This window comes from Gymnoscopelus microlampas (genome assembly GCF_963454915.1).
Source record: "Gymnoscopelus microlampas genome assembly, chromosome: 9".
NCBI classification, from domain to species: domain Eukaryota; kingdom Metazoa; phylum Chordata; class Actinopteri; order Myctophiformes; family Myctophidae; genus Gymnoscopelus; species Gymnoscopelus microlampas.
This window is the reverse complement of record NC_139946.1, coordinates 55,576,075-55,590,030: the sequence shown is the minus strand read 5'-3', so window position 1 is coordinate 55,590,030 and position 13,956 is coordinate 55,576,075. Positions and strand designations below refer to the sequence as shown.

General features: G+C 43.6%; 1 protein-coding gene across 1 annotated transcript in view; it reads left to right on the top strand.

The window, feature by feature from the left end:
- The window catches only part of frem1b (Fras1 related extracellular matrix 1b), a gene marked incomplete at its 5' end in the record, with an annotated part of 88,100 nt that extends 74,898 nt beyond the window's left edge, over positions 1 to 13,202 (top strand). The window contains 5 exons of the mRNA XM_084066253.1: positions 1,432 to 1,476; positions 5,192 to 5,413; positions 6,382 to 6,500; positions 11,310 to 11,395; positions 12,333 to 13,202. Of these exons, the coding sequence (XP_083922379.1) occupies positions 1,432 to 1,476; positions 5,192 to 5,413; positions 6,382 to 6,500; positions 11,310 to 11,395; positions 12,333 to 12,607 (747 nt within the window). The 3' untranslated portion in view covers positions 12,608 to 13,202. The remainder of the gene's footprint in view (positions 1 to 1,431; positions 1,477 to 5,191; positions 5,414 to 6,381; positions 6,501 to 11,309; positions 11,396 to 12,332) is intronic.
- Positions 13,203 to 13,956: the final 754 nt, after the last annotated feature.

Below are 13,956 nucleotides of genomic sequence, written 5' to 3'. Positions count from 1 at the left end.
GATAGACTCTAAGTGGTGCTAGAGTACCTGCCCTTTGCCCTCTTTTTTTTTTTTTCTTCAGTTTACAGCAGGGGTCTTCAGCAGGGGGTCCGGTACCCCTGTAGTAACCTCAGAGTTACTACAGGGGGTCCGCCAAATCTTTATGTGATATGATTTTTCTTTTTACCATAACCACTCGAAACCTAGCATCCCTTTTCTGAGGAGAACTTTAGCCAAAAATAGCAGATCTACAAGCCCACAGCGCCTCGCGCTGCGAGGCGTTGTGGGCTTGTAGATCGGCTATCTTTGGCAAAGATGTATAAGTGTAGAGGGAAAAAAGAGCAGACCAAGTAAACAAAAAAAGTATAATTTACTTGAGCACCTGCCCCTCAAAATGTCTGTGCACGCCACTGTTTACCTGCTTGGTTTATTACTAACTAACACTAACTTGGATGTGAAAAACAAAGTCACCAAACTGACAGCCAGTGACAGCCATGCAGGTAAAAGAGTAACATGAGCAGTCAGTGACTGCAGCTGACTGACACCGCGCGCGTGATAGTGATATGCAGCAACATTCTGCCAAGACCCGCCCCAGACCCGGAAAAGTCGCGCTGTGATTGGCCAGTGGTCACTTTGAGTGACAGTTGGGGCAAACGCAGTCCCCACAACATCATTTACTATTCTGTGCCTATCGGTACATAACTCGGACGGGGCTGAGTAGGCTCAAAGCGAACTTCGCAACGTTCGGCACGGCAACTCGCGCCGTTTAGCGCGCTCGGTGGTGCCTCTCGTGGCTCAAGTTCGCTTGAGACTGCGCCCCTCCGTCGTGGCCAAAAAAAAATTGTCTGCAGTTGTTGGAAAAAGAGTACCTCCAGCGGGATTAGATCTCGAGCCTCAGGGTCAGCAGTCTAATGCCTAGTGAGGCACGCCACGAGACCAGATGGAGTGCTAGGGTTTTGGTCTGTATTAGACTGTAAATGCCCCCACCGTTCCCTCTGGGGGTGGAGTCCTTGTTTTCTCGTTTTTGTATTCAGCCAATCGCAGGGCGGCATGGCGGGGTTTGGTCGAATGTTGCTGTATAACAATATTACGCACACCGCGCAGCAGCAGCTGACTGAGTCTGACACCGCAGCAATGGCGGCGCCACCTACAGGGCAGCGCTCCGTGGATTTGTGTATATGAGACACGGACATGTAGAGCGAGTATATTTACACCTATGTACACAGAGGGTAGGAAATGCACGAATACCTCCAAAGTTGAATTAAGTACAATACTTAAGTAAATGTACTTAGTTACTTTCCACCACTGAAACCGGGCGCATGTGTCGCCGAGGACCCCAGGGAGTGGGGTGTCCGGTGTGAAGCCTGTAGGATCATCGGATCGGACATGTCTAAATACATTAAAGTTAAAAGGAACAAGTGATTTAAACAGAGTTGTCTTGGTGTCTTGTAGGTCCAGCAGTCTGGACTGAAGACGACTGAAGAAAGGGTCTGGACGGTAAGAAGACTGTTTACATTAGAAACACAACATACATATAAACCAGGACATTTACATTAGAAACACAACATACATATAAACCAGGACATTTACATTAGAAACACAACATACATATAAACCAGGACGTTTACATTAGAAACACAACATACATATAAACCAGGACGTTTACATTAGAAACACAACATACATATAAACCAGGAAGTTTACATTAGAAACACAACATACATATAAACCAGGACGTTTACATTAGAAACACAACATACATATAAACCAGGAAGTTTACATTAGAAACACAACATACATATTCAATTCAATTCAATTGGGCTGGCAAAGTTCGTTGGAGGGGGGCGTGTTTTGGGCTGCGTAGCCAAGAGCAGCCATGCTAGTTGTGTCACTACCAATCTACAGACCCATCCAACAGGGTACACTACTATATAGCTTGTACACACAGCGGCACATACAAAGAATTTCATCAACAATGTTAAAAGCCAACTGCAAAAACAAACTTTCAAATGTAAAAATGTATAATAATTTGAAAATAAATAAAAAATAATGCTTGTAGATCGGCTATTTTCAAATGGCCGAAATGTATGGGCTGAAGTGGTTACTGTATGTTTTGAAATAATAATCAAAATCTACAAAGTAACCACTGTAAATCAACGTCACATGAAGGTGTCTTTTATTTGAAAACAAGGTACATTTACAGGTTACTATGTGTATAAAAAAGGAACCTCGTCAGTCTCAAAGAGGAGTAAAATGGTCTCTGCCCATCTATATTATAATGTGATCATTAACAGGTGAAGCAACTGGTGACCTGAGCCATCATCATCAGGATTCGGTTCTATTTGCATTGAATGAAAGCACTGCATAATGATAGAATGGCCTATGCATTTTAGCGACGTGAAAGAATGCGGTTCTATTTGCATATAATCATTTTATGTAGAAAGACTAGGTATTTTATTTGAAAACGTGTACAGGTTACTATGTACATAAAAAGGAACAGATAATGTATCTACAGAGCATAACGTCATGTCTGCTTTTACTATGCATTAGGGTATTCAAAATAGTTTCAGAACCACACTGGTCACCGGTGCACAAGTTAGTCAGATCACAGCACGCTCAGACAACTTTGTCAAGGAGTGTTATGTCCTTGCCCACTCCTGGTTTATGCTAGCCTGATTATCAGCCTGTTTGGAACCAGGAGGTGTATGCATCAGAGTGATGGGGGTGCAATACGTTAGTCCGACAGCGCATTCCTCCGACAGCGCAGTGCTCCGACATTAAACAGTAAACCCGAACCAAACCCGCACCCTAACCCTAACCGCACGCGGATGCCACATAGTCGGAGAAAAGGTCTGTCGGATTAACGCATGCCTCCCTGGGTGGCCTACCATTTGGTAGCCTACATGCTATCTTGCGTGTTTCTTCCACGTCTTTATCTGTCATCTGGGCTGTCACTGTCAGACAACCAAGCCATGCATCCCCATCGTCTCTTTGTTACGTCGGGAGACCTGGCTGGCTTCAATTTTGGGAATGCGGTGAAAAGTTAGTCCTTTGTCCATTTTAGCCCTTTTATTCTCAACTCCGCGATGGTGAGAAGCCGTGGAACAGTTTTCATACAACAATTCATTCCCATTTTGGCGAAACACTGCTGAAAGAGCACCAACTAGCAGGCTACTATTAGCGAGCCTCCTAGTGAAGGGAGATGTCGACCCCACCGACCAGGGGCGGGGCCAGCCGCGGCCGCGGAGTGACGCGAGCCTTGCCAGGTCAATTCAATTTTATTGAAGTGTCAAATCACAACAAGTTGTCTCAAGACACTTTACATGTAGAGAAGAGACCCGACAATCCCATCCTGAACAAGCAATTTTTGCGACAGTGGCAACGAAAAACTCCCTCTTAACTGGAAGAAACGTCAGGCAGACCCTAGGTTCTAGGGCGGCGGCCTTCTGCCTCGACCGTGTCAGGAGAGAGAGAGAGAGAGAGAGAGAGAGAGAGAGAGAGAGAGAGAGAGAGAGAGAGAGAGAGAGAGAGAGAGAGAGAGAGAGAGAGAGAGAGAGAGAGAGAGAGAGAGAGAGAGAGAGAGAGAGAGAGAGAGAGAGAGAGAGAGAGAGGAGAGACAGAGGAGAGACAGAGGAGAGACATAAAGAGATACAGAGACAGAGGAGAGACAGAGGAGAGACAGAAAGAGATACAGAACAGTAACAATAGTAGCACATATAATAGTGTAAGATATATATGATAGTATAATATAGTACAGCAATAATGTGTATGTAGTATACATACACATACACATATGTAGTATGTGTATGTAAACTTCCATATAAACCAGGAAGTTTACATTAGAAACACAACATACATATAAACCAGGAAGTTTACATTAGAAACACAACATACATATAAACCAGGAAGTTTACATTAGAAACAATTTACATTGTGTGGCGTCATAATTAAACTTCATGTTGATTTGGCATAGCCTGGTAACACCCCCTGTTCGGAAATCTCATTTGTATTTGATTTGAGGAGTTGGTTTGGCCTGAGAGCCTTTCTGGGCGTGTCTGCGGAGTTCACAACATGAACTAGCCTATCAGCGTCCTCCCTCATTGTTCTGTGATTGACGGCGCACGTTGGCCAATCGGGTGGAAGCCGAGTGAAGCCGAATGAAGCAGAGCCGAGTGCGGCCGAGTGAAAACTTTCATTACAACTTTCTCCTCTGTATTTTAAAACTTCAAAACGCTCTCAAAATATTTTTTTTTGTGGCACGGAATTTACCCGGATAGCATTTAGTTTTTAGTTTAACTTGATATATGTGGTCAATTAATCATGACAGAGCCTATTTAAAAATACAAATTCAGAGAACCGGCAGGGGCGGGCAGTGACACTCATGTATCCGTATAAAGCAAACTATTTTCGGCATGGCCTTGTCAAATGTCCCCTTGCATCACGTTGCTCTGTGGTGGTGATGGTGGTGGTGGAACGAACTGCTGATTGGCCGAAGGGGTTGTCAGTCAACGGTACTACTCCCGCCCACAGCCAACTCCAACTCCTGAAATCAATTACAAATGAGATTTCCGGAGGGGGGGAGGAGGGGGGGGGGGTTTACCAGGCTACGTTTGGCACACTGACTATCAAGAAAATGAAAACTTGGCACTTCATGTCAAAAAGTTTGCCAACCCCTGCTATAGAGTGTACACCCAGTGGCGTGCACAGACATTTTGAGGGGCAGGTGCTAAAGTAAATTCTACTTTTTTTTGTTTACTTAGTCTGCTCTTTTTTCCCTCTACACCTATACCTCTTTGCCAAAAATAGCCGATCTACAAGCCCACAACGCCTCGCAGCGTGAGGCGTTGTGGGCTTGTAGATCGGCTATTTTTGGCTAAAGTTCACCTCAGAAAAGGGATGCTAGGTTTCGAGTGGTTATGGTAAAAAGAAAAATCATATCACATAAAGATTTGGCGGACCGCCTGTAGTAGCTCTGAGGACCCCCTAGGGGTCCCGGACCCCCTGTTGAAGACTCCTGCTGTAAACTGGAAAAAAATGTTCAAAAGGGCACTTCTGGTCAAGAGGGCAAAGGGCAGGTGCTCTAGCACCACCTAGAGTCTATCTGTGCACGTCCCTGCCTACAGGGTCTATAGTGACCTCTGCACATTGATACAATGTGTGTCTTGAATGACAGCTGTCTGACGTTGATACAAAGTTGCTTCCTGTCCATCAGTTCCACAGTCTGACGTCTCTGAGGCTGGAGGAAGAGGTGGAGCCTGATCCCCAGGTGGTCCCCGGACTCCAGGTGAGGCGGCAGGAGGCGGGGCCTGTTCCCCAGGTGTTCCCTGGGGTCGGAGGTCAGGAGGTCGGGTTCGGAGGTCAGGAGGTGAGGGATCAACCTCAGATGGACCACCCAGAATTACCCAGAACCCACCCTGTCACCAGGCAACACAAGGTAGGTGTTCATAATCCATTAGATAAGCCATAGTTATGAATCATTAGCATATATACAGTTAAAAAGTCAGTTAGCTAATAGTTTATGAGTGATCTATTGTCTATCTATTAACTAGTGTTACCAAATACCGTTTTTTTTTTTTTTTTTCTCTTTAACGATAAAGGAACAACCTGGAACCTTGAGCCTTGAAATATTATTTCAAGGCTCAAGGTTCCAGGTTGTTTCTTTATCGTTACAGGGGGAAAAAAGAGATAATATTATTATCTCAGGTGCGTTGGGATATCACTGAGCACACTGGTCCAATACAAACCAATATGTGAGTGCTCTCCCCGTGCGCATATCCTAACGCACCCAACATACATATATATGGTCACTGTCGGGCAGAAACCTCTCATCTCCATATTTTAACTTGTTGTGTTTTTTCGTAAATTAATGCCCTACTTCAGGGGTTTTCAACCGGTGTCCACGGAGGTATTGCAGGTGGTCCCTGGCCATGCATAAAAAAACATGTCTTTTTTGTTTTTGTTTTACTTTTAATAACTTAGAGGAGTTCTTACTGTATTGTGTGTGTGATATGACATGTGAGCTTACCATAATCACAGTAATCCTTAATCATATTCCATCATATTCAAACAACATCTCTGTATTTTATTAGATATTATATTGACATTATAGCTCTTTTCTCCAGCTCCCTGTGGTGCATGAACCCCCCCACCACTATTGTGTGGGGTGGGTCTATGATGGACCCACCACGCACAATAGTGGTGGTCTCCAGGTTGCTCTTAGTCAGGATGGTGGTCCCTGGGTCAAAATCAGTTGAAAACCCCTGCCCTACTTGATCATACTACAGCGTCACATAAAAGCATCAAAAGTAGCAGATCTTCAAGCTAGAATCTCTCTCTCTGTCTCTCTCTCTCTGTCTCTCTGTGTGTCTCTCTCTCTCTCTCTCTCTCTCTCTCTCTCTCTAGACGGTCCAGTCAGTGGTCAGTTTGTGTCCAGACGGCTGGACTCACTACAGGAGACATTGCTACCTGCAGGGTCCAGGAGTGGCCACTTGGGGCAGCGCTCAGCGGGCCTGTTCACTGCTGTAAGCAAAACATTACATAGTTTTATATAACCTGACCTTTACGCATGATTTCAATCGACGGCAGTGTTGTGCCAAGGACCGCCCACGACCTTCTTCTGATTGGTTGCAATGAAAGAACTGGCCAATTCCTCTACCATAAAGGGACTTGGGTCAGATTTATAATATAAATCTGACCCAAGTCCCTTTACGGTAGAGGAATTCTAAATCCCGTATTCTGCCAGATGCCTCGGTCGTTTCAGACGGGAAGCGTCCGACACGCCTCTGTAATTCATATTCTTTTTTTTTCTTTATATCTTTATCTTGCGATTTTTTAACCCATTTTTTTTCACCCGGTGCCAATTTCCTAAGTGATCCTGGGCACTACACCAGCCCTACACCAGCCCTACACCAGTCCTACACCAGTCCCCCACAGCCTAGGGAGGCCAGGGCCGAGCTCACGCTTCCTTCAGTGCATGAGAGCAAACTGACCTTCTTGTCACCTGACAGGGGGGAGGTTCCCCAGTAGTACGTAGCGTGTGGAAGGAACACGTTATTCCAACCAGTTCCCTTCCCCTCCATCAGGCGCCCCGGCTGTCAATGTCATGGGGGAGGCGGTATAGAGACCAGGATTACTGCATGTTTTTGTGAGGGTATTAACTACCCTAGGAGAAACGGGAGAACATGCAAACTCCACACAGAAAGGCCCTTTCGCCAACCCCACCTAGGGTGTGGGCGTTGATGACGCGGAGGAGACGACACGCCCCCAGCGCCCACAGCGTCCCCGGCGGGAATCAAACCCAGGACCATCTTGCTGTGAGGCGATAGCGCTACCGACTGCGCCACCGTGCCCCCTCTGTAATTCATTTTCAATGCAAGGTGGGCGATTTATTTGGGACGCGCGGAGAGATTGAGGGGCGGTGAGCCGAGCGGGCGCGGCCCCATGAAATTCTCACGCTCGTGCTCGTTAGTGCAAACGCGCGCGGGCGGCAAGAGCTGGATTGTGGTGAGCACTTGTTTTCCCTGCACCACGCAGGAGGAAAAAACAACAATGATCGCGGCGCGATCACCACTGATCGGAGCGGTAACGCTCGCGTGGACCGCTTACCGCCTGTCACAACTTTTATTAATAATAATAATAAATATAGCTGCAAGCAGCGATAATACGGGGCCAGTAAATAGAGAGAGAGAGAGACATGGAAACGGAATAGATTGAAGAGAGAGAGAGTGACATGGAAACAATAGATTGATGAGAGAGAGAGATGGAAACATAATGGTTTGATTGGATATCTCAACCTACTGCCATTAACAGGATTCGAACTCTCAACCTTCAGACTAATAGGCTGCAACACTACCTATAGTGCTATAGCTTTGTCCAGGCTGATATTGTCTGTTGAAGATCATAAACTCTTGCCTTCTTTCATGAACCAAGCCCCTGTTTCACTAACACTAAGATCACTCGTTCACAAACCATTTACCAATGAAGAAATTGTACATCTCCTCAGAACCAAAACTAGTGAAAGTAGCCGATCTACAAGCTCACAAACCATGAAAAGTTGTGAGATTGTAGATCAGCTATTTTCAGATAAAGTATGTCATACGTTGAAAAAACGTACTCTCAAATAAGCATTTCAGGTTATCTTTACCATTTGCACATGTATTCATTGATACAGTCATGTTGTTTGCAATTCAACTTAAATTAAGTCTGCATCAAGTGAGGCTTGAACTGGCGACCTTGAGATTGTGAGGCATTCATTTAAGGGAGACGCCATTGGCCCAACAGACAAGTAGCCTACCTGTGAAAAAGGAGATCACACAGATGATACAGTTTCACGCAAATAGCTGAAAAATCCTGGGTTTAAGTGTTTTTCAAACTGCTCAAAATTGCGGACAATCTAAGGGCGGAGCTTACTGGTCAAAGCGATAGATGTGTTCCTCATGAGTCAAGGCACATGTGTAAGCAAGTTTCACGACTTTCGGCCAAACGAGGCATGACTTATGCCTGTTTAAAGTCTGCCTTTTCAAAAAATTGCTATAGCGCCCCCTTTTGGCCAATTGGAGTGAGATTGGTTTCAGTGATATTTGGAATGACCCTGTACATTTCTGCAAAGTTTCAAAGAAATGTGAGTCTGCATGTATGTTTTAGGCACAGATGAATAATTTTCATAAAACTGTAATAGTTAAAATCTATCTCCTCCTGGGATTTCTGAGCAATCTGCACGAAACGTTTAACACTTGAACTTTGGACCACTGCCTAAAAAAATTTCCAACGGATTTTCCATAAGTGAAAAAATGCAGAAGTTAGGAGCCAATGACTGTTTTACGTATAATTCAAAATGGTGGGCGATCTAAAGGTCAGAGGTCAAAAGTCAGACCACAAAAGTTGTCGGGCATGAAGAGACGCATGTGTGTATCGAAGTTTCATGTTTGTAGGTCAAACAGGGCATGAGTTGTACCTGTTCAAAGTTGGCACTTTCAATTGAGTGCTATAGCGCCACCCTTTGACGAATGAGTGTGAGAATTATTTCTTGGTAGTTTTTCATGAGCATCTACCATATGGCCGAGTTTCGTAAAAAGCGTATGCACGGTTAAGCCAGAACTGGCAAAAACAAGTATTTTTCAAACTGCTCAAAATTGCGGAAAATCTAAGGGCGGAGCTTAATGGTCAAATCGATACGTGTGTTCCTCATGAGTCAAGGCACATGTGTAAGCAAGTTTCACGACTTTGGGCCAAACGAGGCATGACTTATGCCTGTTTAAAGTCTGCCTTTTCAAAAAATTGCTATAGCGCCCCCTTTTGGCCAATTGGAGTAAGATTGGTTTCAGTGATATTTGGAATGACCCTGTACATTTCTGCAAAGTTTCAAAGAAATGTGAGTCTGCATGTATGTTTTAGGCACAGATGAATCATTTTCATAAAACTGTAATAGTTAAAATCTATCTCCTCCTGGGATTTTTGAGCAATCTGCACGAAATGTTTAACACTTGAACTTTGGACCACTGCCTACAAAAATTTCCAACGGATTTTCCATAAGTGAAAAAATGCAGAAGTTAGGAGCCAATGACTGTTTTTCATATAATTCAAAATGGTGGGAGATCTAAAGGTCAGAGGTCAAAAGTCAGAGGGTGAAAGTTGTTCAACATGAGGAGATGCATATGTGTATCCAAGTTTCATGGCTGTAGGTCAAACAGGGCATGAGTTGTACCTGTTCAAAGTTGCCATTTTCAATTGAGTGCTATAGCGCCACCTTTGGACGAAAGATTGTGAGAATTATTTCTTGATTGTTTTTCATGACCATCTACCATATGTCCGAGTTTCGTAAAAAGCGACAGCGCGGTTCAGCCAGAACTGCGAAAAGTGACAGAATAAAGCGAATAATAAAACAGGTCCAGAGCTGAGCTCTGGCCCCGTAACAAGAAAAAGTGCTCCTCGGAGCACAAGTCTCCGCCAGCAGACTTGTGTTGGGAATGTTGGGAATGTTCTACTTCTTATGTTCTAATTCTTACAAAAAATAGAACATGTTACTGTGTCATAGTAACATGACACAGTGTCCTATCCGTCTGTATAACTGTCCTATCCGTCCTGTCTGTATAAGTGTCCTATCCGTCCTGTCTGTATAAGTGTCCTATCCGTCCTGTCTGTATAAGTGTCCTATCCGTCCTGTCTGTATAAGTGTCCTATCTGTCCTGTCTATATATGTGTCCTATCCGTCCTGTCTGTGTAAGTGTCCTATCTGTCCTGTCTATATAAGTGTCCTATCCGTCCTGTCTGTGTAAGTGTCCTATCTGTCCTGTCTATGTAAGTGTCCTATCTGTGTAAGTGTCCTATCTGTCCTGTCTGTGTAAGTGTCCTATCCGTCCTGTCTGTATAAATGTCCTATCCGTCCTGTCTGTATAAGTGTCACCTCAAAATGAGGTAAGACAGGAAGTGATGGTTCCTGTCTTACCTCACTTTGAAAGTGGCGCAGACACTTTCAAAGTGACGCCATGTATTTATAGGCCGCTATGCGTCACTAGCCAATCAGATCACAGTATTTCACCGTATTGTCACGTGTCACGTGAGGCTTGACCAATCGGTGTGTCATATTTAGAAAGTGAAAACAAAGTCTCCTGGCGGAGACAACAATAATACATCAGACTTATATAGTGCTTTTCTAGTACCCAATGTCGCTTTACAAAACAGCTTAAAAGCAATTTTATTAGGAGAAAAGAAAACATTGAAAAGGCTAAAAATCTAAGGCTAAAGGCTAAGACTTAGAGGAAGAAAGTGAGGTTTGGTTTGGGTTAGGCAGGGAAAGCGAGTCTAAAGAGGTGGGTTTTGAGGGAGGTTTGCGTCGCCAGACCTGAGGGAGCGGGAGGGGGCATGGCGGTGGAGGAGGTCAGAGAGGTAGCGGGGCGCCTGGTTATTGAGGGCTTTGTAGGTGGTGATGAGTATTTTGAAATCGATTCTGTGTTTTACTGGGAGCCAATGAAGGTCACTTTTAGACTTTCAGTCAAAATGTCTTGAGATCCAATCCCGTTCCCATCGCTGTTTTTTCTTCACATCATTTTGTGACATTAGGCATCATTTTGCCACATTATTATAGTTTTAGTGCCTATTATAGAGGATTAAAGTTTGGTTTAGGCATAGTTTTTGTGAGGTTAGGGTTAAAGTAACTATTTTCGCCACTATAGGCATTGTGAAGTCTCACAAGGCACAACTGCCAATCAATGTGACTACTGGCCAATCACAGCGCATCATTTCTGGGACTGACTAACCCGTACCTGCGATGCCCTCCAAGCCATGTCTTAACCCTGATTCTATTGGCCTCTGCTGTGTTTTGCGTCCATCAGATCAGACAGTAACCTGGTCAGTGTTCATTCTACCAGAGACACCGCCTGGATGTGGAAGTTTGTGGGAAAGAAACCGTTCTGGATCGGTGAGAACCTCCCTCCTTCTGAAACATCTGATATTCTGTCACACCGAGGAGGCGGCAACTATATTCTCTTCTAAGTCATTATTAAATACATACATTTATCGTTTAATCAAATCATCTAGAAGCTCTATCTAGATGTTCTTTGATACTTTAAAAAATCTTTTATGTTCAATGAATCGTTACTAAGTACTTGAGCCCTATTTTATCCGTATGTACGTATGTAAGGTGGTAAGTAAGTACATTTACTCAAGTACTGTACTTAAGTACGATTTTGAGGTGTGGCTCCGCAGAGTTAGTGCCGAAGTGTCCTTGAGCAAGACACTGAACCCCTAATTGCTCCCGATGAGCAGGTTGGTGCCTTGCATGGTTTCCTCCTCCATCGGTGTGTGAATGTGTGTGTGAATGGGTTAATGTAATGGCACAATCTATGTAAAAGCGCTTTGGATAAAAGCGCTATATAAATGCACCATTTACCATTTTACCATTACATTATAAAACATACATTAACCACTTTAGCCCTATTTTATGCATAGGCTATTGTGATACATAGGCGTTGTGAGCTTGTAGATCTGTTATTTTCAAACATGTTAGTAGCCTACTCTTACTTTTGGTGCTTTAAGTATATTTTAATGCCAATACTTTTGTAGCCTACTTCTTCTCAAGTAACATTTTGAGCACAGGGCGTTTAACTTGTAACAGAGTGTTTTTATATTGTGGTATTGATACTTTTACTTAAGTAACTAAATTATTATTTATTAGTATTATAGTGAAAGTATATATATATATATATATATATATATATATATATATATATATATATATATATATATATATATACCTTTTATATACTTATATTTATATATACCTTTTTTATTCTGGATTAAATCAATTAGTCACATTAACCTCTTCACCTCTCTTCTCTCTCCATTGGGTTCTCCAGGTCTAACCGGAGGTCCAGGACGTTGGGGCTGGTCAGACGGACGTCCTCTGACCTTCTCCCAGCTCCATCAGCCTGGACCAGATGTCAGGACCTCCTCCTCCTCCTCCTCCTCCTCCTCCTCCTCCTCCTCCTCCTCCTCCTCCTCCTCCTCCTCCTCCTCCTCCTCCTCCTCCTGTGTGCTGGTTCAGAACCCTCGGACCTGGAGCCCCAGAAGCTGCTCAGCCGAGTCTGATGAGCATCCATACGTCTGCTCAACGGCACCGACCACTCACTGAGAACACACACACACACACACACACACACACGCACGCACGCACGCACGCACGCACGCACGCACGCACGCACGCACGCACGCACGCACGCACGCACGCACGCACACACACACACACACACACACACACACACACACACACACACGCACACGCACACGCACACGCACACGCACACGCACACGCACACACTGACACATAACCAGTGGCGGACAGTAACAGAGTACTTTTACTTAAGTACTGTACTTAAAGGACATTTGTTTGAGTATCTGTACTCTCCTTGATTTTTTTATTATTTGATTTGATTTTTTTTTTAAAGCTCATGACTTTGACTCTGACAGTCGTGTCATGATGTTCTAGTTATTGTTTTGGTCACTAAATATGAAATATGCTCCATTATATTGTATCTTAATATGTTCCCTTTTGGCCACTTATGGATGTTCAAAACAGTGTTTCCTACATGTTGCTTTAATTATTGTTTCAAAAGATTTAACAACAAAACAAAACAAATCTGAAAAATCTAAATGATTTAATATCAAAAATAAATCTAAGAAATTCCAAAAATCAGAACAATAGCAGATCTACAAGCTCACAACACGAGTTGCGAGCTTATTGATCTGCTACTTTCCCTACTGTATTTTTATTTCAATGTTTTTGGTTGTAATAAAATGTTGCAGAAATGTGTACCATCCCCGCTTGGGCATTTATGTGAAAACATGAATTAATTAGTGTTTAATTATTTTAATTAGTTATTGTTTCACAGCCATCCCTGATTGATTGATGTACTTTATTTAGTAAGACATGAGAACAACAGTACATGGAAGTACAAATTCACAATACAAGGTCTACTAAACTGGAAGACTCATAAAAGCACTGAGCTTGTTTCAAATGAGTTCCCCATGCACACAAATCATGGTGACATATAAGAGACAGACAGATATACACACTACTATAGAATGTCATACAATCAGTTTACAGGTTACTGGTATGAAGAGTGAGAAATATGTACAAAAGGAGAAGGAGAGGGGGGGGGGGTAGGGGGGTAGGTTAGGTTAGGACTTAGACAGGGGCCATTTTCCAATTGCAGCCTCCTGAAGGTGTATCTTTAGGGCTGTTTTGAAAGAGAGTAGGGTTTTACACTCCTTTACTCCTTTTGGTAGGGCGTTCCACATTTTTGATGAATAGCATGAGAACGAGTTACTTCCCTTTGTTGAGCCAAAAAAGGGTTGGACAAGGTTTGTGGAGCTGCCTCTGGTATTGTGATCATGGACATCATTAACATTTTGGAAGTATTTTGACAAATACAGGGGGATCCCAATGTTGTGGTATATCTTGAAGACCAGGCCCATAGCAAG